The 25,414-nt window shown below is 37.2% G+C and overlaps 1 protein-coding gene and 1 long non-coding RNA gene across 3 annotated transcripts; both read left to right on the top strand.

Moving 5' to 3' along the window:
* The first annotated feature begins 7,016 nt into the window (after positions 1–7,016).
* Positions 7,017–11,188, top strand: LOC145659073 (uncharacterized). 2 transcript variants are annotated; one of them, XR_014125068.1, is made up of 6 exons: positions 7,017–7,270; positions 7,358–7,448; positions 7,641–8,427; positions 9,548–9,955; positions 10,192–10,329; positions 10,583–11,188. It is a non-coding gene; the product is annotated as an uncharacterized LOC145659073 (long non-coding RNA). The 2 variants fall into 2 exon arrangements; XR_014125067.1 differs by having other exon boundaries at positions 10,192–11,188.
* Positions 11,189–16,397: 5,209 nt separating this feature from the next.
* LOC118241363 (sialic acid-binding Ig-like lectin 12) lies at positions 16,398–24,018 on the top strand. The gene is made up of 7 exons (XM_035526118.2): positions 16,398–16,515; positions 16,663–16,953; positions 17,901–18,176; positions 18,264–18,357; positions 19,225–19,284; positions 20,174–20,315; positions 20,813–24,018. Exons 1-7 carry the CDS (start codon positions 16,398–16,400, stop codon positions 20,843–20,845), a joined length of 1,014 nt encoding a protein of 337 aa, XP_035382011.2. The 3' UTR covers positions 20,846–24,018.
* The last annotated feature ends 1,396 nt before the right edge of the window (positions 24,019–25,414 follow it).

Raw genomic sequence — 25,414 nt, 5'->3', positions numbered from 1 at the left:
AAGTTTAATTTATATTTCTTTTATTCTATACAATATCGTTTGTTTTGTGTATGGTACTTTGGTGTTGGTTACTGGTAGTAGGAATTGGCTCCCATTTTTGTTGGGTGAGGGTTTTTGCTTCTGTTTATGTGTAGGTAGTGAGGGTAGTCGTTTGTATGTTTCTTTTTTGTTAGCATTATATAGTGTGTGTTTATTTTTTTCATTCGTGTGGGTCTCGTTTGTTGTTTTGGTCTGGGTCACTTCCGAACCAGTTACAGCAGTTTGTTTACTTGTTTCTAAATATTAACCTCTGTACTACACACTAGTACACCAAAGAAGAGACTACCATTTGTGCTTCCGTTTCTTTTTGTTATTCTTTACCAGGGGCATTCTCCATTCCGTTAGGCGTTTATCGTTGCTTTTCCCTGGTACGGCCTCCAAGCCTAGACGGAGGTTCATAACAGTTGGCAGCTCCTCCAATATGCGCATTGTAACGGCCAGTAATTTGCGTACCGTCTCCTTAAGTTACGTTTACGTAAAAGGCGTGTGCATGTAGCCCACGCAGAGGAGTTTTTGGTTGGTACTATACATGACGGGCATTACTGGACCCAGCTCTTCTTTTGTCATTATTTACTTCTTTAGTAACGCGTTATGATCTTTGGACGTTTCCACAACTCATGTATGAGCTGTTTACAAAACTCCAACAGCGAGCCTAGGTGGCGTGGCGAATAAACCAGCAAGATTACTACAAAACTGAGTGAGTGTGGCTCACGTCTACACCGCATGTTTCACAGGCTTCTCTATACCGGTCCCAAAGCTCTGCTCATCTGGGGTGGAGTGTAACTTAAATAGCACTAACTCCAAGAGTTACAGTATCCAGTCGTGCTCCAGCCCCATCGTATCCCTTGTTTTGATCAGTGTGTTGCTATTTTCAGAAGAGAAAGTTGCTGTTCGTTCTGAATTGCCATTGAGTGGCGTTTCCTTTATACTTGGGAACGGCATAGCTTGTGGTATCGCGTTCCCTGTACCCGAAGTGGTGGAAACCCCTGTTGACTCGGAGCCTGACTTGTGTGCTGACCCGTGCTCAGACTTGCACGTTAGGTGATGTTCAGACACTTTCGCGTGTAATCCTTCTGATGATTTGGCTGTTTCTGAGTCTGTTCGTGTACCTGATCCGATCATTTCACCTAACCTGATGCCATTAAGTCTAAGATTAGCATAAAACAAAACCCTTTACTATCACCACCTTTAACGCAAGCCATTAGCGCCCTCAGCCCAAAAAAGGATCTGCTTTCAAAATCCATAAAAACATTTACCTACTCAATGATACCACACCTACTCCACACAAGGAATAGGATTTAGACATTTCAAAGAACATAGATATTCCTCGGTGGACTCAGACTTTCACTAATATTTTCTGGCACATAATGCAAACATACAGATGATACCATACAGATGATGAAACAAACAGTATGATGTTATTCACAGAACACATCACAGAATATAAGATGTTTAAAATGAAATATTTTCATGTGTTCTGGATATGTGCAGTAGTCAAACTTTACTGGAGTGAGGTAGTTATATATATATTTCAGTCCCAGGAATTCTATATCATCATCTCATGATACAATCTAAGATCAAAATTAGTATATGTGATCAAAAACATTTTTTCCTAATGAATATTCTTAATGATAAATATTTCTAGATCACTAAGTCACCAAGCATAATTGCTTGTAAATAATGTGTTGAAAGGAAAGTTGGTGACATTTTGATATTTTTGTGGAAAAAATTATTTCAGAGGTGTTTTAGCCGAGGGGGCTTTATACATCGCAATACCCAGATAAAAGGGCAGTGATAAATTAAGTGGTGTGGATATATATGCCTGCAAAACCACTAACACCAGTACCTTTAAATGCAAAGAGGCGAACTGATCTATTTCCTGTGTAACACTGCCATTGTCTTGAAGTTTGTATTAAGAACTACTTGCTTTATGCACAGTGCATATAACTGCAGCATGACAGAAAGTGGCAACACTATGGCAATCAAGTGTTAGTGGTGTCAAGTGTGAAGATAACAGATGCTAATAGAGTTCAATTCAAGGAAACAGGAAGCCAGAACTATGAGAGTGTGTGTTCAAATCAGGATGTCAAAAATATCTTTGGTTGTGTTTTTATATAAAGAAAATGATTAAAGGACAGTTCTTTACTTGCCAGTGAGTGTGGTGTCTACAGCAGAGGAAGGTAAGAAACAATAATAATAATAATTCATTTCATACACTAAAATGCAGCTTAAATGCTTTACAGAAGTTATGCAGTTGTGCAAAGCAATGGAATTACCAAAAATATAATAAAAATGAATCTATCAATATATCTAACAATGAAGTAATTTTAAAACATTACATATATAAACCAGACATAAACTGATTTCACAAGCTGTACTGAAACCTGTTTGAAATGGAGTCTAGAAGACTATTAATAGGAGAAAATAAACTGAAATATTGGGTTAAGTTAATAAACATTTACAGCCATAGGTTTTGAAAAAGTTGGTGAAAATTTATATAATTAGCTAATCGATAATTTTAACAAAGCATTTCTGAAGAATATGTAAACAGTTTATATTACTGTAGAAAGCACTGGCCTATATAATATTACAGTATGAGAAGTATGTATAAATGAATACACAATATAGGTCAAGTAAATGTTTTAACAAGAGGAATTGATCTCTTACCATAACACTAATATTTTCTATTTTCTCTGATATTAAGTAAATGTACCCTTCCTAGCATAGTTTCTCATCAATGAATATACCAAGAAATTTAGTATAGTGGACCTGCATTGTGTTAATGTAGGATTAGACATACGGACTGGTGGAAGTATATCGATGCCTTTTCAATTTTAGTACTCGAAATCATTTATGAACTCTTTAATATTAAGAGATAATTTTACAGCTTTAAACCACAGATCAATAAGGGATCATTTGATTTTTCCTATGTAATTTTATTAAGAACATCGGTTAAGTCTTTTAAACATATAATTATTTAAAATTGGAACTCTATACATACACTATGACATTTTTACTAAATAAAAAATGCTTATGCTTATTGATCACAACATCTATACTAGATTGTGTCACTGTCACTTCCATAGAAAGAACAAGAATTGTTGGTGTACAGCCATTTTCAGCTCTCTCCAGAGACGCTCTATAGGGTTGATGTTTGGACACTGACTGGGCCGCTCCAGGGATTTCACAGCTTTCCTGAAGCCACTCCTGGGTTTTCTGGGTGGAATGTTTTCAGTTGATGTCTTTTCCAAAATATAAACCTTCGCCCCAGCCTGAGATCTTGAGCATTTTGCAAAAGGTTTTCACCTAGGATCACTCTATATTTTCTGCATCTGACTTCCCCTCCGGCCTAACTCATCTTTGTGTTTTCATAAACTCCAAGCAGCCTCTTATGTGCTTTTTAGTGAGGAGTGGCTTCTGCCTGGTCACTCTGCCATAAAAGTCCTAATTAGTGGAGTGCTGCACTGATAGTTGTCCTTCTGTAAGGAACCCTAGATCTCATTTATATTGATAATTCATTATTTGTCTGATGATGGCAATTTATCCCTAATAACTCATTTATTGCTGGGTTGTCAAATCGCTGAAGAATATTGCTTGTTACATGTGAGTATGATTGAGCCTACCAAGCTCTTGGGCACTGCAGAAATGTTCCTGTATCCTTCCCCAGATCTGTGCTTGTGTGTCACTTTCATGTGTGTCGTTGCTTTGTCATTGTTGAGTATTATGTGTAGATTGAAGAGATGAAAGTGAGTTAAATCCATTTGAAGATGAATCTGGAACAAGAAAAAATGAATAACTTGAAAGGGTCTGAAAGCTTTTTGCATACACTGTATATAAATGCTTTCAAAAGCACAAGTCAAAATAAGAGGATAAAATGTCTAACTTGTGTGATGCTTCATAAGTAAAATAGTTCTGGCCTTAGACATTATCAGTATGTCATTTACATGTCAACTCATAATTGCAAAAAAATAAATAAACTGCCAGATTATTCAATTCAGATTGCTTAGTACTGTTTTAGTGGTTGCTTTATTACAGAATGAAAGCAAGCACACCATGTCACTGAGATGCAAACTGAATTGGGTTGAAAATGGCTTTGGGAGAAAATCACCAGCAGCAAGTGCACTTCCACCATGTTTGTTTTCCATCTCTTTTCTAGGTTACAGTGCGCAGTAATGGACAGAGTGCTTAAACTCTTTCTAACAGGTAAAGATCAACAGACCATGATTTTATCTGTCTGTGAACGTGATGATGAGCGTCCCATGGGAGACAGGTGGAAAACTTACTCAGGGTGGTCCAATTATGACTATTCTTTTCAAAATAGTCCTGGAATACCTACAGTAATAGATGTTTTTTCTAATGATTGGTTTGAGAGTGGCAGATGGGGCCAAATTACACTAGAATATTCTTGTAGTAATATTCCAGTAAGGTTTGAATAAATATGTGAAGGATGACAGTTTATAAAGGAAGGCTTTATTATTTATTAATTCATTTATTTATCAGAACATGCAGTCCTTCACATTCATTATCACTTTGGTGTAACTGAGCAGTTCTAAAACTAAGTGTTGTGACTATAAAAAAACAACAACTTTTGTTGAATCTTTGAATAGTGCCATTCCATTGACACATGTTACTGTATTTGCGGAGTTTTTCTGGTGTTATTAGAAGAAAACTCAAAAGGTTCCCATAATATTTGCAGAACACTGTCAATGTGATGGTCATGCTCGCATGCCGGAGTGTCCCCCGTTTCCCTGGCTACCTAAAGCACTTCCTTGTTTTCCTACTATCGTCTGTTTCTATGGTGTCCTGTCTCCTCCCCTTTAGCTCCAGCTGTTCCTCGTTTGTCCTTCGTTAGTGTTCCTATTTAAACCTTGTCCTCTTGTCTTGTGTTTGTTGGTCATTATCTTCTTATTCTGTGGCACTGACTCTCTGTGCTCTAGGCTAAGTCACCATGAATTTAAGCTTCATCCACTTTGAAACCAACTTCTGTAAAGCTGTAAGCCAAAGTCCGTCCATCACAAAAGATTTGCACTGATCTAGTGAAGCTGAATAAACTCTACACTCTGTCCTGTCTCCCAGCTTCTCTCCTGAGCTGCTCATGTCGATGCTCGAAGGTGCAGGTGCCAAAATCCGTTACAGCCATCAAAGGAACCTGTGTGGTGGTGCCGTGCAGTACCACATCTCACACATATGCAACTTGGTACAAGTATCAGCACTATGGATACCCTCCAGTGTATTCTAAAGACACCAAAGATATAATAAATCAGTTTAGAGGAAGGACATCACTCCTGGGAAATGCTATGCAGGGAAACTGTAGCCTAAAGATTGACAATGTTCGCCAAGAGGATGGAGGAATAAGTTTGTATGTATGGATCAATCCTCACAACATATATGGAGATTACACAGAGATAAAAGTCTGTGAGTACACAAGGAGAAACAATGTTCAAAACCTACACGCAGACAAGTTTATTAAGTAAATTTAATAAATAATTATGAAAAGAATTATGACTTTGGCCCAGGTAATCATATTGACCACTGATTTTAACATTTGTATTTTTCATACAGTGGCACCTTGAGAGACTCGCATTTCTGTAGAAAGCACACAAGTGGAAGGAACACTTTTCTCAGCCAAATGCACAGTCCGGCACTCCTGTCCAGTGTCTCCACCTCTGCTGGAATGGCTGGGCCTGTCTTCTGTTTCTAATGAGGTGACCACTACACAGGACTCGGGTGGCTTGTGGGTTTCTGTGGCACACGCTCAGTTCAATGCCAGCCGTCGAGACCATGGTAAAAGGCTCACAGGCAGGAGAATGTCAGATGGAAACACTGCGACTGGTGATGCACTTAACATCTTATGTGAGTAAAGACTACGCTAATGTTTTCCTCATTTTATATTATCTAAACGTTTTGAAAAATGTAAATTAAATATCAGGTTGGGTGGTAGGGGGATAGATGAGAATAAATTTAATTCATCGTTAAAAATAAAACCACATTAAAAATGCAACAAAGAATGCCAGAGCATTTCAAACCATCAAATGAACTGCTAAACTCTAATTGAGTTAAACTCTGTATTGTATCCTTGCATAATCTAGTTTGTGGACTATATGAAATAAGGCTTTATGAATATATATAGTTTATATTAAATTCATTTCTGCAGATGCCCCAACAAATGTGAACATACATACCAGTGGAACAACGCCTGTGGTTGAGGGTGGTAACATCTCATTAACATGTAGTAGTGACAGCAACCCTCCAGTGGCCAGCTATGAGTGGCGCATCATCCAAATGAATAGCACCATTAAGCACAAGACAAGAAGTTTGTTGCTTCAAGATGTCAGACGAGATATGAAAATCTCCTGCATTGCCCATAACTCCATCGGACTGGGTGAATCAGACCAACTGTCTCTGAATGTCCATTGTGAGTAGCTGGTGCATTTACTTTTTCAACATGCTTTGCTGCTATCACAGTTGACACCTGTTGAGCAAAGGCTGTCAAACAACAGTTCTTACAGGCCACATTATTACACTGATATATTCTTTAGATTATTTAACACAATAGATTCAATAAAATCTCAATATCAATTCCTTTATTTTGTACATCAGGTATGTTATGGGGAAGAAATCCCTAAATTGATGTGTGTCTGTTCTGAATTGTAGTCTGACACCTCAGCCTCAGGGAATTATTACTCTATTTTACGTACTTTGGAATGACTCATGGTAAGAGATGATTGGACACATGGACCTGCTCAATCTACTCTCATATACTGAGTTAGAATTACTGCACATGTTTTAATCATGGGAGGGTTGATTTATATCTTCGAGAGATAAGATGTGCATGTCCATAATCCATCAAGCATTCATAAAAGAGTCAGTCTTGGTCAAGTGAACTGTTTGTTGACCGTGGTCTTTGTTAAGATTTTGCGATTGTGTTGCTGATGACTTTGTCTCCGTGTCTCAGTCCCTCCCACCATCCTGCCAGACTCAGCCTGCAGGGAGAGGGAAGGATCTCTGCACTGTATGTGCTGGGTGGAGGCGGAGCCAAATGCCAGCATCTCCTGGACTGTTGATGGAAGAAGTGCTCTCCTTCCTCACTTCAACATGACAAATAACTGTACGGGAAGGACCACAGTGTCAGTGATGACAGGGCCACCGGGCCACTTTGTAACTTGTGAGGCAGCAAACTACTTGGGCAATGACACTTACCAGATGTCTGGCTTTCCACAGCTGGCAAAAGGTACTGGATACTTCTCACTTGTGTGTAGGGGAAACCGCAGAAGGACATTGCTGCTTGTTCTTAAGTCATTTCCTCCATTCTTTCCAGGCACTGTTGGATTTTACTATTTCATTCTGGCGGCCATAGTTTTAATTGTGGTTGGAATTGTGCTAGTTGTCCACAGAAGACTGAAAAAGAGGTAGTTTTGTATGATTCATTTATACAGTCGCAATTACATTTATCTGGTGTCTTAGTACTGGGCTAAAGTTAAACCCTAGCAGCACCTTCAATAGAGGAGTAGATATAAGGAGAGTGGAACGATAAACAAATGTTCTTATAAACTACAGCATTTCTCACATTTTCAGTGCTCTTCAATCTGCTTTAATTTCAGACATGAACACTTGAGAGGACCTAGAAAGGCAACAAGTTCAGAGTACACAACCCAGGCTAGGTAAGTCTAAAAGCTCCAGCAATCATTTTAATATTTAAAATATGAAAATTCAAACGTTCTGGTGCACAGAAGAGATGGATGCACAGGGAAGGGAAAAAAACATGGACTTCAGTCAGACAAAAAAAGTTTTATCTTGAAATAAAAGTATGGACAGTCTTTGACTATATTTTGTCATTGAATAATTTGAACATTGGGGGAATTCAAATTGAACAAACTGCATATTAGAATGCAAAAAAAAAATGTCTAGAAGATTGGGGATGTTTAATCCAAGGAAAACCAGCGTCAAAATTACAGAAAACTGAACATTAAAATGTAATTATCAAAAATGCTTTGCTGTCTTATTGGCCATTTTGAAGGTGTGGGTGTGCTTGGTGAGTATTCCTCCTTTACATTTTTGCCAAATCACAATACTTCACACATACATACAGTACAGACATACTTAAAGGGTTTCTTTAAGTACAGTCACAATTACATTTATCTGGTGTCTTAGTACTGGGCTAAAGTTAAAACCAGCAGCATCCCTTAATGGAACAGTAGATATAAGGAGAGAGGAACAATAAACCTTTTAAGGTCTATTGTTACCTTTTTTCTTTTTTAATAGACCAGATTTCTGTCTCACATATTTATAGTCTGTTTGCTCTTCAATCTTTACATACTGATTTAATTTCGGACATGAAAACTCAGGAGGAGCTAAAAATACAAGTTCAGAGAACCCAACCCAGTGTAGGTAAGTCCAAAAGCTCCTCTGTAGTCATGTTTGTAATCATTTTAATACGGAAATTACTCATTCTGGGTTGAACTGTAGCAAAGGAAAATATGCACTTCAGTCAGACAAAAGTCTTATTACCTAGAAATAGTGTGGACACAATCTTTATGGCCATATTTTTTTCCTTGAATAATCTGAATATTTGTTGAATTCAGAAACAAGTTGTATATTTGAATACAAAAACACCCAGAGGAATCTGCCCCTTCAAGGAAAACTTTTCTGAATGTTCATAGATTTCTGTCATTTTGATCATTAAAAAATCTACAAATATGAATTTAGACACTGTAAATAATGTGAAAAACAACCGAATTCATCAGATTATAAACAAATCTTATTTAAACAGTTAAATTAAATGTCTCTTGATTAATCTACTGAATGTATTCAGATGCTTCACTACTGCTCCATCGTCTACTACTAGGCCTCAGTCCTCCACTGGCCTGCCCACTTTAGACTCTAATTCCAGTTAGACTGTACACAAAAAATAAATTAATCTATTTAATTTTCAAATTAATTTAACTAGAGAATATTAACATTTTCATTTAACCTCGATTTGATTTGCAAATGAATAATGTAAGAAGTAATTGCTTCATGCAAATGTATTGTTCTAACATTTTTCAACTGTGTATATGTACAATAACAGTACATATATTTTAAGTTATTACAATACTTAATTTTAATATGTTGTAGATGTTTTTTTCTAAGGAACACTGTTTTGTTTATTTAGGCAGAACATAGAGTCAAGCCCAGACCAACACCCAACAGATGATGATCAATCATTTGTACAACTGATTTCTAAACTCATCATCTAATTATTGGGCCTTTCATAGTCTGAATCAGGTGGGCTGGGGCAGAGAAAATACAAACATTCAGAGCAGGGTGCCCCCCATATCTGGAACTGATGAACTCTAGTAATGAAGAAATTAGTGTTCCTCACATTCAACCCTGGAGAGTAAAAGCACTGTGTAGTTTACAGTTGACCCTGCTCAGACGCATCTATTAATTTTAAGTTTACTATTAAGTTTATCTTGTATGTATTAAGAACAGAGTCATGATGTTTTTTGTTTGATTGTTTGTGTCTTAGGATGACATGTCCAATATCTACCTGAACGAATGATACTCTGCAAATATCCTGATGGCCTCAGCTGTCCATTTCTTCAAACCAAAATGTTCAGAAATAGAATTGAGGTTTTTTGACTCTGGCAATTTTGAGCTCTAACTCTGCCTGATCTTACATCAGTTTCTGTTGAACTTTACTGTTGCAAGGTTAGGATGGATGGCAAACCTCTGGTCTTTTTTCTCTTTCTGTATCTCCCTTGGAGAAGGTTGTTGGAAAGATGAGGGCAACACAGAGGGATGTTAGCCAGCTATCAGAACTGCAGAAAGGTGTAAGATACTTGAAGCTACCTGAGAGGTATAACAAACTGTCCATAAATAAGGCCTTGGAGACTGCCAAGCAAATATTACCAGCTCTGGCTGCCCACCTGAAGAGGTAGAGAAAATTAAAAGCCAGGAGAATAAACAGTTTCTCCCACAAGCCAAGTGTACTCTCTGTGGCAGGCTAAGAGCCTAAGAACAGACCCAGCAAAGCTGGAAATTGAACAATATTGGAAAAGCGTGTGTGTGTATGTATGTGTGTATATATATATATATATATATATATATATATATATATATATATATATATATAAAAATTTCCCAATACACCCCTGTTTTCTTTTTCCTCAGTTTGGACAGAGCGCACTCAAACCATTTCACTGCGAGTTATACTGTGAATGACTATGTATGTGACAAATAAACTTGAAACTTGAAAACTTGAAACTATGTATGTAGCACCGGACATGGACTTGGGCAGTAGACCCCAGGGTGAGTGGAGATGTGCACAGCATGGACTGCCATGTTTCTCTCTTCAGTCCTTATTTAGTTAAAAATTTAATTGTGGTAAATATTTGACAATGGTGAATTTGTATATGGTATGTTTGATTTCAGCAGTTTGTCTTTTTTCTTAGTTTGCTTAGATGTGTTGCCTTCATCGTGTGTCATTTTGGTCTGCCAAACCATTTTCCATTTGTTCTTAAAATGAGCAGTTCAATTTCATTTCTGCTTTTTTTTTTTATAGTGTTCACATCAGACAGTTGCTGTTTTGAGCAGAAATGGCATTCTGTGGCCCTTCTTCTGGACTGTTGAATTATTTCTTGCTAGTTTGAAACTGATGCTGTTCAGAGTACCTTGTCTGAAATGTCTGCTTGGTACTAGTGTTTCTCTTAAATTGTGGTGCCAAATATTTTTCTGTTTTCCTGGTTACACTACCCAATACCATCAAATCTAAACCACAGCTCCATATCCTGGCAAGAATAGAACTTAACTAAATTTCATCTTGGATAATCTTCTAAATTTTATATGAGGCTATACAACTCACTCTGGCTGTGCTGTGATGTAATCCTTTCTGACTGAGTTCTTCGTGAATGACAGGAAACTCCTTCCCAAAAAGGCAGAGTTACTGTAAGGCAGAAGTTTCTCTTTCCTGAGATCATCTCTGTAGACCTTTTCCACTGCTTTAAGACTTCCGATACTTACCGGCTCATCTTTTCTGTGCTTTTATCACATGACTTCAGTGTTCTATTGTTTTCTGCTATGGACAGCTGGACACTGGTGTCTCAAAACAGATTTTCTGTGAATATTTTTTGATGTAAGACATTTTTACATTAAAAAAATGAACTACTTGCTTTATGCCAAGAGCTTATAATTGCAACATGACAGAAACTGGCACTAATATGGTCATGCAGAGATTAAATGTCAAAGATAAAATGAAGACTCCTGAGGTGATAATGTTTAATTGAAGGAAAGAGGAAGTCAGAAATATGAGAGTGTGTTCAAATCAGGAAGTCAGAAATGGCTTTCGTTAGTGTTTTCTATAAAGAACATGACCAAAGGACTGGTATTTATTTGCCAGCGTGTTTGGTGTCTACAGGAAGGAAGGTAAGAAACATCAACACAACAACAACCACTACAATAATAATAATAATAATAATAATAATAATAATAATAATAATATAAAAATACTAATAAGAAGAAAGATATTTCATACATTAAAATGCAGAAGTAGTGCATTTGTGCAAGTATATATCTATATATAAACCAAACTGGTTTCACCATTTAGAGCTACAAAAAGCAATTTCCCTGCATATGTGATAAAAGATCTGATAAGATTTTCTGTGGACACTATAGCAGGGGGATTCTGCTTATTAACAGAAAAACATTCTAAGAAAAACAACAAAAACAGAAATCCACATGGCTCAGCTAACATAACTAAAAGGTAACTAAAAACCAACAGTAATGAGGAATTCCTAAAACCTAGTCTAAGCTAATGCTGTTGACTAATGCTAATCCCAAAAAAAAACACACTAAGCAAATAAGAAACTCAAGGGAAGATATATTTAGATTTTATGCAAGTCAGCTTTTACATCTGTTCTGTACTGGGCAAGGGAACACACCATAGTTACTAATATTGGTATGTTTAGCATTCATCTTTAAGTTATTTCAACACAATGTTTTTGCTCGTAAATCTACACACAGTCCAAAATCACAATGCAAAAACAAGTTCTTGGATGTTTTATAACTTTATTTTCAAATAAAAACAAATATCTATTTAGCATAAGTATTCAGTCCCTATCCTTAGCACTTGGTTAAAGCACCTTGTGCAGCAGTGACAGCCTCAGATCTTTGTCTTGGTAATTACCCCACAAACTCAGTGCAGCTTTCTGTTGGAAATGTATTTATTTAATATGTGTACTGTGTGTGTTTGTGTGTGTATATATATATATATATATATATATATATATATATATATATATATATATATATATATATATGAGGGAAAATACAACTAGCAACCAATACATTGTGTTGAAAAAATACAACAATAAAACACTTTAAAGAAAGAAAGAGAAAAGTGAGAAAAATTAAACTGTAAGGAATAAGAAAAAAGACACACAAAAGCCACATTAAATTGATATACAGATGATCGACTTTAGGTTAAGAGGAAATGAGTTTTGATCTTCTGTTGAACCTGGAGAGATGATTTCAGCTTTTTAGATGTGTTGGTAAAATGATCCAGACTGGAGTTCCTCTATAAGAAAGAATAATCCGAAGTTCTAAAGAAACATTTGTAGAGCTTATCAGAATATCTTGTGAAATAAAGACAAACTGTACTGAAATCGGTTTACAAGGGAGTCCAGAAAAAGGAAAAAATAAACTGAAATAAATGGTTAATTTCATAAACATGTATTATCAGAAGATCTGAAAAAGTGCATGAAAGTTGACATAAAAATGAGCTAAAAGGTTCATTCTAACAAAGCATTTCTGAATATGCTTATATATTCAAACAGCTTATATTACTTTTGAAAGTACTGGCCTAGATAATATTACAGTAAGTATGGATAAATCAATGCATACAGGTTACAGGTTAAGTAATATTCTTTTAACAAGTGGAATTTAACTCTTCTTATGAGCAATATTTTCATTTTTTGTCTTTTTGTCTATTTTTTTGTCTTTTGTTTTTCCTAATATATGTGCCCTTCCTAACATAGTTTCTCATTATTGAACATACTGATGTATGATTAGACATATGGACTGGGGGGAGTGTACAAATGGCTTTTTCATTTATTCTGCTAAAAAGCTGGCATTAACTCTTGTGAAGCATAATCTTTCAGGTTTAAATGAGTTATCAATAAGGAATAATTAGATTTTTCCTGTGTAATCATATTAGGAATATCAGTTAATATATTTAATGTTTAACTGTTTGAAATTGGAAGTCTGCAAATACAACAAAATACAACATTTTTACCAAATTTAAAAAATCTTTAGCTCATTGATCACTAGCTCTGCTTTGTTAGCTAGCATCTCTATTGCATTATGGAACTTTAGAAAAGGTATGTGATTTTTAACAAAAAACAGGTCTCTCACTTCTATAGCTTTCCTGAAGCCACTCCTCGGTTTGCTGGGTGGAATATCTCCAGTCTTTTTCAAAATCTAAACCTTCACCTCAGCCTGAGGTCTCAGGCATTTTGCAAAAAGTTTTCACCTAGGATGCCCTATATTTTCTGCATCTATCTTTTCCTTCTGTCTTGACTCGTGTTCCAGTCGCTGTTGCAGAAAAACACCCCACAGCAGGATGCTGCCATCACCGTGTTGGACTGTAGAGAAGGTGTTAATGAGATGATACTCTATCTGGTTTCCTCCATACATATCACAGGGAATTGTGGAAAAATAGTTCAATCTTTGTTTAATCAAACCAGAGGATCTTACTTTTACTGATCTGAGAGTTGTTTAGATCCCTTTTTTAATCTCCAATCATATACTAATGTTCTTTTTAGTAAGGAATGCCTTCTAGCTTGTCAGTCTCCCATAAAAGTCCTAATTAGTGGAGTGGTGCACTAAGAGTTAACCTTCTGTAAGGTTATGCCATCTCCACAAAGGAACTCTAGATCTCATTTATACTGACCGTTGGGTGCTTGGTTAATTGTATGATAAAAGCCCTTCATCCCTAATTACTCATTTGTGGCTGGGTTGCCAAATCTACAAAGAATGTTGATGGTTCCAAATGTTTTCCATTTGAGCAAGATGGAGGCACTTTCATTGCTGCATTGCAGATCCGTGATTTGATGCAGTCCTGTGTTGCAGGTCTATGCACATTTTACTCTATCTTGGTTTTCAATCTAACATGCACCATCAACTGAGAGATCTTATATAGTTACCTACAGGTATACGCACAGGTGTAGACTCTGCCAAGAGGTGTAGGCAGTCATATAGACACAGGTAGACACCACTGAATTTGTAGCAGTATTTCAAGGATCACTGTAAGAAGTAGGATACAACAATGCTCATCTGCAACTGTTTGAACAACAAGTCTGCAAATTAAGTAATTGCAATATTTTTTAAATTTTTTATTTATTTATGAAACATTCCAAAACCTTTTTTATTGCTTTGTCATTGTGGAGCATTGTGTGCACATTGATGAGACAAAAATTGCTGAATCCATTTTAAGATGTGTCTGGTACATAAGAAAAAGTCACTAACTTGAAAGGGTCTGAAAAGCTTCTGTATGCACTTTATGTAAAGGCTTTAAAAGTCACAAGTCTACCTAAACAGAATAAAATGTTTAACTTTGATACTTCCTAAGTAAAATAATGCTAATTTTTAACATTATTATGTGATTTACATGTCAACTCACAATTAGGAACAATAAATAAACTGCCATCTTCCTACTTGTTCTGTAGATAGAGATAATTCAACTTAGATTGCTTAGTACTGCTTTAGTGGTTACTTCTGTACCAACTTGGAAGAAGTTTGGTTTTCACCTGCATTACAGTGTCCTATAGAATATACTTAAAAATAAACGCAAGCACTCCATGTCACTGAGATGCAAACTGAATTGGGTTGGGAATGGCTTAGAAAGAAACTCACCAGCTGCAACTGAACTCAGTTTGTTTCAACTTCCTCTATGTTTTTCCATCTGTTTTCTAGGTTGAAGTGTGCAGTAATGGACAGAGTGCTTAAACTCTTTCTAACAGGTAAAGATCAACAGACCATGATTTTACCTGATTGTGAAAGTGATGATGAATGTCTCATGTTACGCCCCACAGGGTAGAAAACTTAGGATGTTCACTGTAGGTTCTTGATATATTCAACAGTGGTCCAGTTATAAGTATTCTTTTATAATTGTCCTGGGATACCTACAGTAATACATGTTTTGCCAAATGATTGGTTTGATACTTGCAGATGGGGCAAAAATACACTGCAGCATTCCTGTAGAAAAGCTCCAGTAATATTCCAGTAAGGTTTGAATAAATATGTGAAGGATGACAACTTATAAAGGAAGGCTTTATTATTTATTAATTCATTTGAATGTCATTATTTATAGGGCACATTCTAAAAAGCAGAACATGCAGGTTTGCACTTCCATTATCTCATTGGTGCAACTGATAGAGCAGATCAAACTATCGTTTTTTTAAAACAATTTTTAAGCTGCTTTTTGGCTTTATCAAAAACCTTTGTTTAATCTTTGAATAGTGCAATTTCATGGGAGCATGTCACTGTCACGATTGGCCACCCTCCTGACGTCCCTGCTACTGTGGTTTCCCTGCCGTGTCTGTTTTCCTTTGTTTCCTGTTTGTTCCTTTTCTTGGTTTCGTTTTCTCTGCCCCTCGTCTGTTCCTCAATTCCAGTCTTTGTTTTGGTTCTCCCTGTTCATATGGTTACCTGTGTCTGGTTAGTGCTCGATTGTTTTGGTTATTTAAGCCCTGTGTTTGGTTTCCCCTGTGGTCAGTTAGTTGTAGCTGTAGCTTAATTCTTAGTTTTGTTTCAGTTTAGTAAAAAGCTCGTGCATTCTGCCTCTCACCTTGTCCCTGCTATAATGTTACACATACAGGGTTTAGCTTGGTGGCTAAGATACTTGACAAGTATTCAGAAGGTTACCCAGTGCTGCCAAAATGTAATAGTTGGGCCCCTGAGCAAGGCCCTTAACCTTCAATTGCTCAAGTTGTATTCAGTAATAATTGTGAGTAGCTTTGCATAAAAGGATCAGCTAAACTCATTTTACATCCACTTTGAAACCAACCTCTGTAAAGCTGAAAGCCAAAGTCCATCCATCACAAAAGATCTGCACTGATCTAGTGAAACTGAATAAACTCTACACTCTGTCCTGTCTCCCAGCTTCACTCCTGAGCTGCTCATGTCGATGCTCGAAGGTGCGGGTGCCAAAATTTGTTACAGCCATCAAAGGAACCTGTGTGGTGGTGCCGTGCAGTACCACATCTCACACATATGCGACTTGGTACAAGTATCAGCACTATGGATACCCTCCAGTGTATTCTAAAGACACCAAAGATATAATAAATCAGTTTAGAGGAAGGACATCACTCCTGGGAAATGCTATGCAGGGAAACTGTAGCCTAAAGATTGACAATGTTCGCCAAGAGGATGGAGGAATAAGTGTGTATGTATGGATCAATCCTCACAACATATATGGAGATTACACAGAGATAAAAGTCTGTGAGTACACAAGGAGAAACAATGTTCAAAACCTACACGCAGACAAGTTTATTAAGTAAATTTAATAAATAATTATGAAAAGAATTATGACTTTGGCCCAGGTAATCATATTGACCACTGATTTTAACATTTGTATTTTTCATACAGTGGCACCTTCAGAGACTCGCATTTCTGTAGAAAGCACACAAGTGGAAGGAACGCTTTTCTCAGCCAAATGCACAGTCCGGCACTCCTGTCCAGTGTCTCCACCTCTGCTGGAATGGCTGGGCCTGTCTTCTGTTTCTAATGAGGTGACCACTACACAGGACTCGGGTGGCTTGTGGGTTTCTGTGGCACACGCTCAGTTCAATGCCAGCCGTCGAGACCATGGTAAAAGGCTCACATGCAGGAGAATGTCAGATGGAAACACTGCAATTAGTGATGCAATTCAGATCTTATGTGAGTTTTGACTATACAAATGTGCTTTCCTCATGTTATACCATCAAACATATTTTAAAAATGTAAATTAAATATCAGGTTGGGTTGCAGGGGGGAATCATGAGATTAGTTCATTGTATTAGTCCATACAAGAATACAAGAGAATTTCAAAGCAATTGTGATGAACTCTGTATTGTATACAGTTACATAATCTAGTTTGTAGACTATTTATGAATATATAGTTTATATTAAATTAATTTCTGCAGATGCCCCAACACATGCAACCATAAATATCAGTTGAACAAGGCCTGTGTTTGAGGTTGGTAACATCTCATTAACATGCAGTAGTGACAGCAATCCCCTAGTGGCCAATTACGAGTGGCGTTCATCCTGCTCCAGAATTCCAGGCCCATGTAGCTCTGTGTCTTCTCTTCATTGTGGGACCCCGGTTTCTCTGTATCAGTAATTCCAGTAAATATGAATTAAGGTGTACTTTGTAGAATATATCTTATTCAAGTTAACCCAACTGTAGTTTGGAGTGTCATTAAAACTAAATGAAGATGTATAGCTAGAATAGCATAATTTAATTGATACTGTTATTGTATTCTTATTGTATTGTGGTATCATTTATACTGTTATTGTATTTTATGTCTATTATAAATTGGAGTCTGACACCTCAGCCTTAGGGAATTATTACTGTATTTTATGTACTTTGGAGTGACTCACGGTGAGAGATAATTGGACACATGGACCTGCTCAATCTACTCTCATATACTGTGTTGGAATTACTACACATGATTTAATCCTGGGAGGGTTGATTTATATCTTCGAGAGATAAGATGTGCATGTCCATAATCCATCAAGCATTCATAAAAGAGTCACTCTTGGTCAAGTGAACTGTTTGTTGACCGTGGTCTTTGTTAAGATTTTGCGATTGTGTTGCTGATGACTTTGTCTCCGTGTCTCAGTCCCTCCCACCATCCTGCCAGACTCAGCCTGCTGGGAGAGGGAAGGATCTCTGCACTGCATGTGCTGGGTGGAGGCGGAGCCAAACGCCAGCATCTCCTGGACTGTTGATGGAAGAAGTGCTCTCCTTCCTCACTTCAACATGACAAATAACTATATGGGAAGGACCACAGTGTCAGTGATGACAGGGCCACCGGGCCACTTTGTAACTTGTGAGGCAGCAAACTACTTGGGCAATGACACTTACCAGATGTCTGGCTTTCCACAGCTGGCACAAGGTACTGGACACTTCTCACTTGTGTGTAGGGGAAACCGCAGAAGGACATTGCTGCTTGTTCTTAAGTCATTTCCTCCATTCTTTCCAGGCACTGTTGGATTGACCTATTTCATTCTGGCGGCCATAGTTTTAATTGTCCTTGGAATTGTTGTGCTTGGTGTCCACAGAAGAATGAAAAAGAGGTAGTTTTGCATGATTTGTTTATTCAGTCACAATGTAAGGGTCAGTGCCATGCCGAGGCCCCCTCTGGCCACCAGAGGGAGGTCTCGAGTCAGGTACACCACTAATCAGGCTTAATGCCCAATAGCTGGGCTAGGCCTATATAAGCCCAGTGACTCAGTCACCAAAGTTCTGAGCAAAGTGCCTAGCTGGTAACTTTGGGTATTGAGGTCTGTGAGCCCATGTGCTATACCTCACTTCTGTGCTGTGAGGGTGTACCTGCTTTTACATGTTCCCTCCCCTCTCCAGGTTTCCCCCTCAAATCTGTCTCTCTCCTAAGGCTCCCCATAGCCATTACCATTCCTGCCTGTTTTCTGGTATCGATTCTGCCCTCTTTCCCGTGGCATCCTTGGTTCTCCCTTTTCCCACGCTTGGCATGGTGTTTAGTTTTGTTTTCCTTCTAGATTTGTCATCTTCCATTCCTTTGAAGAGCGATTATATGTGCAGGTGGTTTTTTGGCCGCCGCAGTCTAGCAGGTGCGCGTTCACCTCGCAACACAACGGCTGGGGTTCGACTCCCCCCTTTGGTTGTTTACTTTTCTTCTTTACCTGTTCTAACTGTTCTGCACACGGGCCCACCATTAGAGCACGATTGCTCTCCCAGTAGGCTGTCGATGTCATCACCTTGCGGGGTTCGAACCGCCTTACATACAATTACGTTTATCTGGTATCTTAGTACTGAGCTAAACTTAAAACCCAGCAGCACCTTCAATAGAGTAGTAGATTTAAAAAGGGAGGAACAGACCTTTTTCATTAAGCTTAAAAGTTCTCTTATGCATTACAGTTTTCTCTCACATATTTACAGGACTCTTCAATCTGCTTTCATTTCAGACATGAACACTCGAGAGGAGCTAAAAATACAAGAAGTTCCGAGAACACAAGCCAGTGTAGGTGAGTCCAAAAGTTCCTCACCAATCATTTTAATGATTGTAGAATGAAAATTAAACATTCTGATGCACATGCGTTTGAACAATGGGGAAGGAAAAAACATGCACTTCAGTCAGGCAAAAAAATGTTTTATTATCATGAAATAAACAAAGCGTGAACACAGACTTTATGGCTATATTTTATTCCTTGAATAATTTGGATATCTGTTGAGTTCAGAAACACACTACTTATTTGAATGCAAATGTCCAGAGGTTTAGGGTCATGTGTATGGGTGGTCTGGGGTGGGTGTTGTCCACCTAGGGGAATCACCCCCATACAAGGAAAACTAAGCTTTTTTTTTAGTGTTCATAGTTTTCTGTAATTTTGACATCAATTATCATCAATGGTCATCGATGGTCATCAAATGCTCTGCTTTCCTATTAGCCATTTTGAAGGTGTGAGTGTGATACGTCAGTGTTTCCCCTTTACAATATTGCCAAATCATGACATTTCTTCACACATGGAGTACAGACAGTTGAAGGGGGGCCCTTTACAATAAGGAAAACAGTTCCCTGGGGTCTTAGTGAAATGTCTATATTTTTTGGACCAAATACTATCAGGATCATCCAGCACAACATGCTTCTCTGTCTGTCCAAACAACCCTGTTCATAACTATTTGTTTGAGTGCCTGTTCCTTTAAATGATAATGAGCCACCACTCAACTACAGAATGATTAACATTTTCATTTAATCTAGGATTGTTTTTCAAATTAAAAATACAAGTAAGTGCTTCATCCAGATGCATTATGTTTTAACATTTTTCATCTGTGTATATTTAAATGAGCTTTATAGTATGTGTTCTGTCATGGATTTGTTTTTAAAGACACTTCTAAGGAACTACTTTGTTTGTTTAGACAGAACATAGAGTCAAATGGAACCCAGACCAAGGTCCGGCAGAAGACCTATGAATGGCACAAGGATGACAACGTCTATGCAAATGATGTATCGGGTGGGCATATTTGGAGTACCGCCATGGTGACTTCACAGGCTCCCGAGGTAGCAACAGCACACTGCCCCCTAAAGACAAAGTAATGCCTCTACAGTTAGTAATGTAGTTGTTTCTCAGTCCCAGTGCTGGGCCATGCTCTCTTCGCTCCAACTGATTTGTAAACTCATCTTCTAATTATTAGGCCTTTCATAGTCTGAATCTTCATAAAGTCTATCTAGTGTGTATTAAGAACAGACCTATTTTACATATTAGTACTGGTAGGATGCCAGTCCAAAATGGAGGAATGAGATTAGAACCTAGAAATAATAGTTTACAGTGATCACCAATCGTACCTAAAGAGTCTTGTGAATATTTCATAACAGCTGTTCAGTTTATTTATTAATGTGGGCTATTTCTAGGCACCTCAGAGCAAAAAACAAAAAACAAAAAAACAAATGGGGGAAAAAAGGAAAGTTGAATGTATTCGTAATGATGCAGGTTTTGTGTTGATATACTGATGGTGTAAGTCATGGTGTTTTTTTTTTTTTTTTGTTTTTTTTGGTAGGATGAGATGGCAAGTATCTACCTGAATGAATGATACTCTTGATGGCCTCGCATGTCCATTGCTAAGCTTCAGTATGCTTCACACCAAAATATTCTGCATTCACTGATGTCTGGGATTTTAATATTCCATGTCAGAGCTGAGTATCTGCACATTCTGCAATCTGCAAACATAAAGTTAACATTCTCTCAAATAAAAAAAAAATCTTGATTTTGTGCATATTTATATTTCTACATAAATCAAAATGTAAAATAAATAAAATATATATACATACAGCGTCCTACTGCTACAGTGCAATAGGTGGCAGGAAAACTGACAATTCCCATTCCACAACAGTATAATATCTTAACTCTGATCCATCTTTGTGCATTTGGATTTCTATCTATGGAACCTGTATTTCCTATTAACTTCAGAAATGATTCTTTTTTTTATTTTGGAGTCTGAGTTTTGAGCTCTAACTCTGGCTGATCTCATATACATTTCAGTTTATCTTTACTGTAGCAAAGTAGGGACTGATGCCAAATGTTCTCACTGAAATCTGTCTTTACTCAGTCATAAGATTTCCTCCATTGGCTTTGTTCAAACCAACTTGACTGATGCTAAACAACAGAACAACAAACAACATCAAATGTGTCTTTGACAATGGTATAACAATGTTTCCAAACTGTCAATTGCACTTGGTTTTAAACAATTTTATTGACTACATGTTACATTCACCTTGATAAGAACAAAAATATTCACTCACCTAAGTAAGCTTAAAGCCAATATCTGGTCTTCAATATTCCAAAGTTCACACGTTACTCCACTGCTGCGCTCCCTTCATTGGCTCCCTGTAGCTGCACGTATCAGATTCAAAACCTTGATGTTTGCCTACAAATCCAAAAATGGACCAGCCCCCTCATACACGAGGTCAAAGGTCAAAGCCCGATCCGTACCTCGAGTACTTCGAACCTCAAGTATGGCTCGGCTTGAAATACCTTGCTTCAGGTCTCATGGACGACAAGCATTGAGACTATTTTCCTGGCTCCAAGATGGTGGAATGAACTCCCGCTTGCTGTCTGGACAGCAGAATCCCTTGCAGTCTTCAAACGCAGACTAAAGACCCATCTATTCGCAGAATATTTAAAGGACAACTGAAACTGCTCCCTTATTGACTGACTAATTTAGTAATTATTGTAGGGCACTGTTTGTTTTTTAACAAACTCTAGCACTTATTGTTTATAGCACTTATCATTGTTTAAGATACACCTTATCTATTTTACACTTCTAGGTATCAGCATTCATCCCTGTATTCTACAGTATTCTAGTTCATTGGTATGTTTAATTCTATTAATAATAATTAATACTGTACTTGGATATATTCTATGAGTAAATGACAAAGCACTTTTGTAAGTCGCTCTGGATAAGAGCGTCTGCTAAATCTAGATGTAAAACATCTCACAGACTTTGAACTTCAAAATTTGAAAAAATAATTTACTTTGCATCCTTTAACTCTTAAAAAAAAATTATAGTTTTTTTTTTTTTATTTAAAGGTGGGGGGGGGGGGTTACAAGTTTGCAGTTAGTAAAGATGACCCCTTAGTTCAGTTCAGTTAGCTTTACTGACATGACCATAAGCACTTACAATATTGCCAAATCAGTATTACAACATGAATTGTTCTATTGTAATCCATAACCCGACAATCACAGACCCAGAGGGTCACTGTTTGTTATTAATAATACAACAATCAAAAACTTTTTTTTTTTTAACCAGTATTTACGGCCCTAACAAAGATGAATCAGCTTTTTTTTTTCATGATTTCTGTTCACAACTAATGAACTGTTCTGGATTGTAATACAGTTTGGGACTCTAATACTGACAATCTAATATTCCTCCCTCTATCAAAATATGACATTTAATTGAAGTTATAAAACCATGTGTGAAGATCACAAAACTCACTGACAAAATAATTTTTTTTCCCCTCACAGGTAACTATTGCTGTAGCTGATGTTTGTAAAATGTAAATGTACCCAATTATCATTTCAGTACATTCTGGCAAACCATATTCGAGACCTTTTCTAGGATATTTAATAAGGCAGTAGAGCCATCATCTCTCATTGCATTGTTTGGTGTGGCTCCAACAGGCACCCATCCTTGTAAGGGGGAACTGTTATACTCACCTTCTGCTCTCTCTTTGCCAGGAGTATGATCTTGTTTAAAGTCTAAGTACCAAATGGACCTCCCTGAAGATTTCACATTATCTTAGCTACTGCAAAAATGTATATGTGAATTAAAATGAAAATATGTTCACTTTAAAAATGACAAATTCAAGTAAATTTTGACAGAAAAACCCGATGTTGCACTGGAAATTCCAGAACGTTTCCGAGTGAAGTCATTGGTGGACATCAGGGAAAAAAGCCACGCACAAACACCATTATGACTGACTTGGACTGCGAATTTTCCAGTGCTGGTTCTTCAGATTCCGAAGACATTTTTTTAATTCGATGAAGATTATGAATCTGCAGTGACAATGTGGTGGACTGAATATCATCAATAGTGAAATTCAACCATTTATATTTTAGCTAGAGATGGAAGAAGATACTCCAGAGAGCAATGAACAACCTGACCCAGTAGACAGAACTGGGAATTCCAACTGGTAAAAACCTTTATATTGGCCATTATTCTGAAAACTGATTCTAAAAGTAAAAACCATTACTAAATGTAATCTTGTCTATTAACAATCTTGTCTATTAACAATCGCCAACTTCCCGACTCACCAGATAGAGATGGGGGGTGGGGGGTTGTGTCTGGTAAGAGACTTGTGTGGTGTTGGGCTTGTTTGCTTTCAACTAACTGAGAAATCTGTGTATGACCTTGTATTCTGTCCCTGATTTTAGAGTTAATGTTATGCCTCTAATAGTTGGCTGCCTTGTATATACAGTTTTAGCCTGCTCTGTTTGTTTGTTTTGTTGGCCTTGGTCCCTCCTGATGTTGTAACACTAGTTCCCTGTATAGTTGTATGTTATTCCAACACTTTGTAATACATTTGCTGTGCACCGTATTCACTTTGTCCGTTTTGTTTGTCATATCACGCACCAGTCGCTCGGACACTCCTGCCTAGACTGAGATGTAACAGCCTTGAAATGCATGCATTATCATTTCCTTCTCTTTTGCATGGCTGACTTCAGTGAATGTCTAGTGCTAACTCCATACATTGACAAAAAAACAAAAACAAAAAACATAACCCTGAAATAAACTGACGAAGTGTTAACCACACAAGTGTTTGGGTGTTTGGAAAGATGCTGGTTAATTATAGGTAATGTAGCTAACTATCTAAATAATGAACATAAGAAAATTAGCTATTAATGACAATAGCTAGCTCTCTAAGCGCAAACATTCAGTTATTGTTATTGCTGTAAAAGCGATCTGTGTTGCATTCAAATTCATAAGATACTCTATAAATCTCCGTAATACAACTACATGCAGTAGTTTTAGCCTAGTATGGTACCAAGCTTCGAAAGTCTGTTAGTTAGCTAATGTAATCTAAAATAGGCAAAGTAATTGAGTATGAGAAAGGTGCTATATAAATGTAAATAATAATAATAATAATAATAATAATAATAATTGCACTTACCCTGTTTACTTCCATTCACACAGAGTCTCATGAACACCTCTCTTTAACAAGTTTCTTTAAATTCCCATATTGTTAGAAAAGCAGCAGCTCAAGTTATCGTGTGAGCGTGGCTTTCCACATCCCACAGTTGTGGTAAAGAACTACTGCTAACGAAGTAAGCGAATGATCCTTTCCAATGTGCCCTTTTAACTTGGACAAACTTTGTCCATTTTTAAAATATTTTTGGATCTTTGGACTATTAGTGCACGGGATTCCCACTATACATTGAATTTTTGCAGCCAAAGACAACACAGCCTTTTGTCATTTTGTATCACCTATAATTGAACTCGAGTTTCTTGAGTTGCTGTCCACCATCACACGGATGACATTTATGACAGAATCTGAAAAACAACATTTTTTAGGCCGTATTCCTTGAATTTGTAAAAATAAATAAATAAATAAATACATAAATAAATAAATAAAAGGTTTTCTAACTATCGATAATCACAAGTTAGATACTCAGCTTTCGCTGCAGTTATGTGTTATACACTTTCATATCAGGTGGTGCTTAGCCATTAAATGGAAAGATTCTACTCCACCCAGATACAGCCACTGTGTCAGGGACGTCATCTGCCATTTCAAATTGGAGATCAGATACACCGTCAGAGGGTCTTCCAGGAAGTTTAATTTATATTTCTTTTATTCTATACAATATCGTTTTGTTTTGTGTATGGTACTTTGGTGTTGGTTACTGGTAGTAGGAATTGGCTCCCATTTTTGTTGGGTGAGGGTTTTTGCTTCTGTTTATGTGTAGGTAGTGAGGGTAGTCGTTTGTATGTTTCTTTTTTGTTAGGATTATATAGTGTGTGTTTATTTTTTTCATTCGTGTGGGTCTCGTTTGTTGTTTTGGCCTGGGTCACTTCCGAAGCAGTTACAGCAGTTTGTTTACTTGTTTCTAAATATTAACCTCTGTACTACACACTAGTACACCAAAGAAGAGACTACCATTTGTG

The sequence above is a fragment of the Electrophorus electricus genome, chromosome 1 (assembly GCF_041902795.1).
Source record: "Electrophorus electricus isolate QZ-2024a chromosome 1, ASM4190279v1, whole genome shotgun sequence".
In the NCBI taxonomy this organism is placed as follows: Eukaryota; Metazoa; Chordata; class Actinopteri; order Gymnotiformes; family Gymnotidae; genus Electrophorus; species Electrophorus electricus.
The sequence above is the reverse complement of the archived record's forward strand: the minus strand, read 5'-3'. Positions and strand labels throughout refer to the sequence as shown.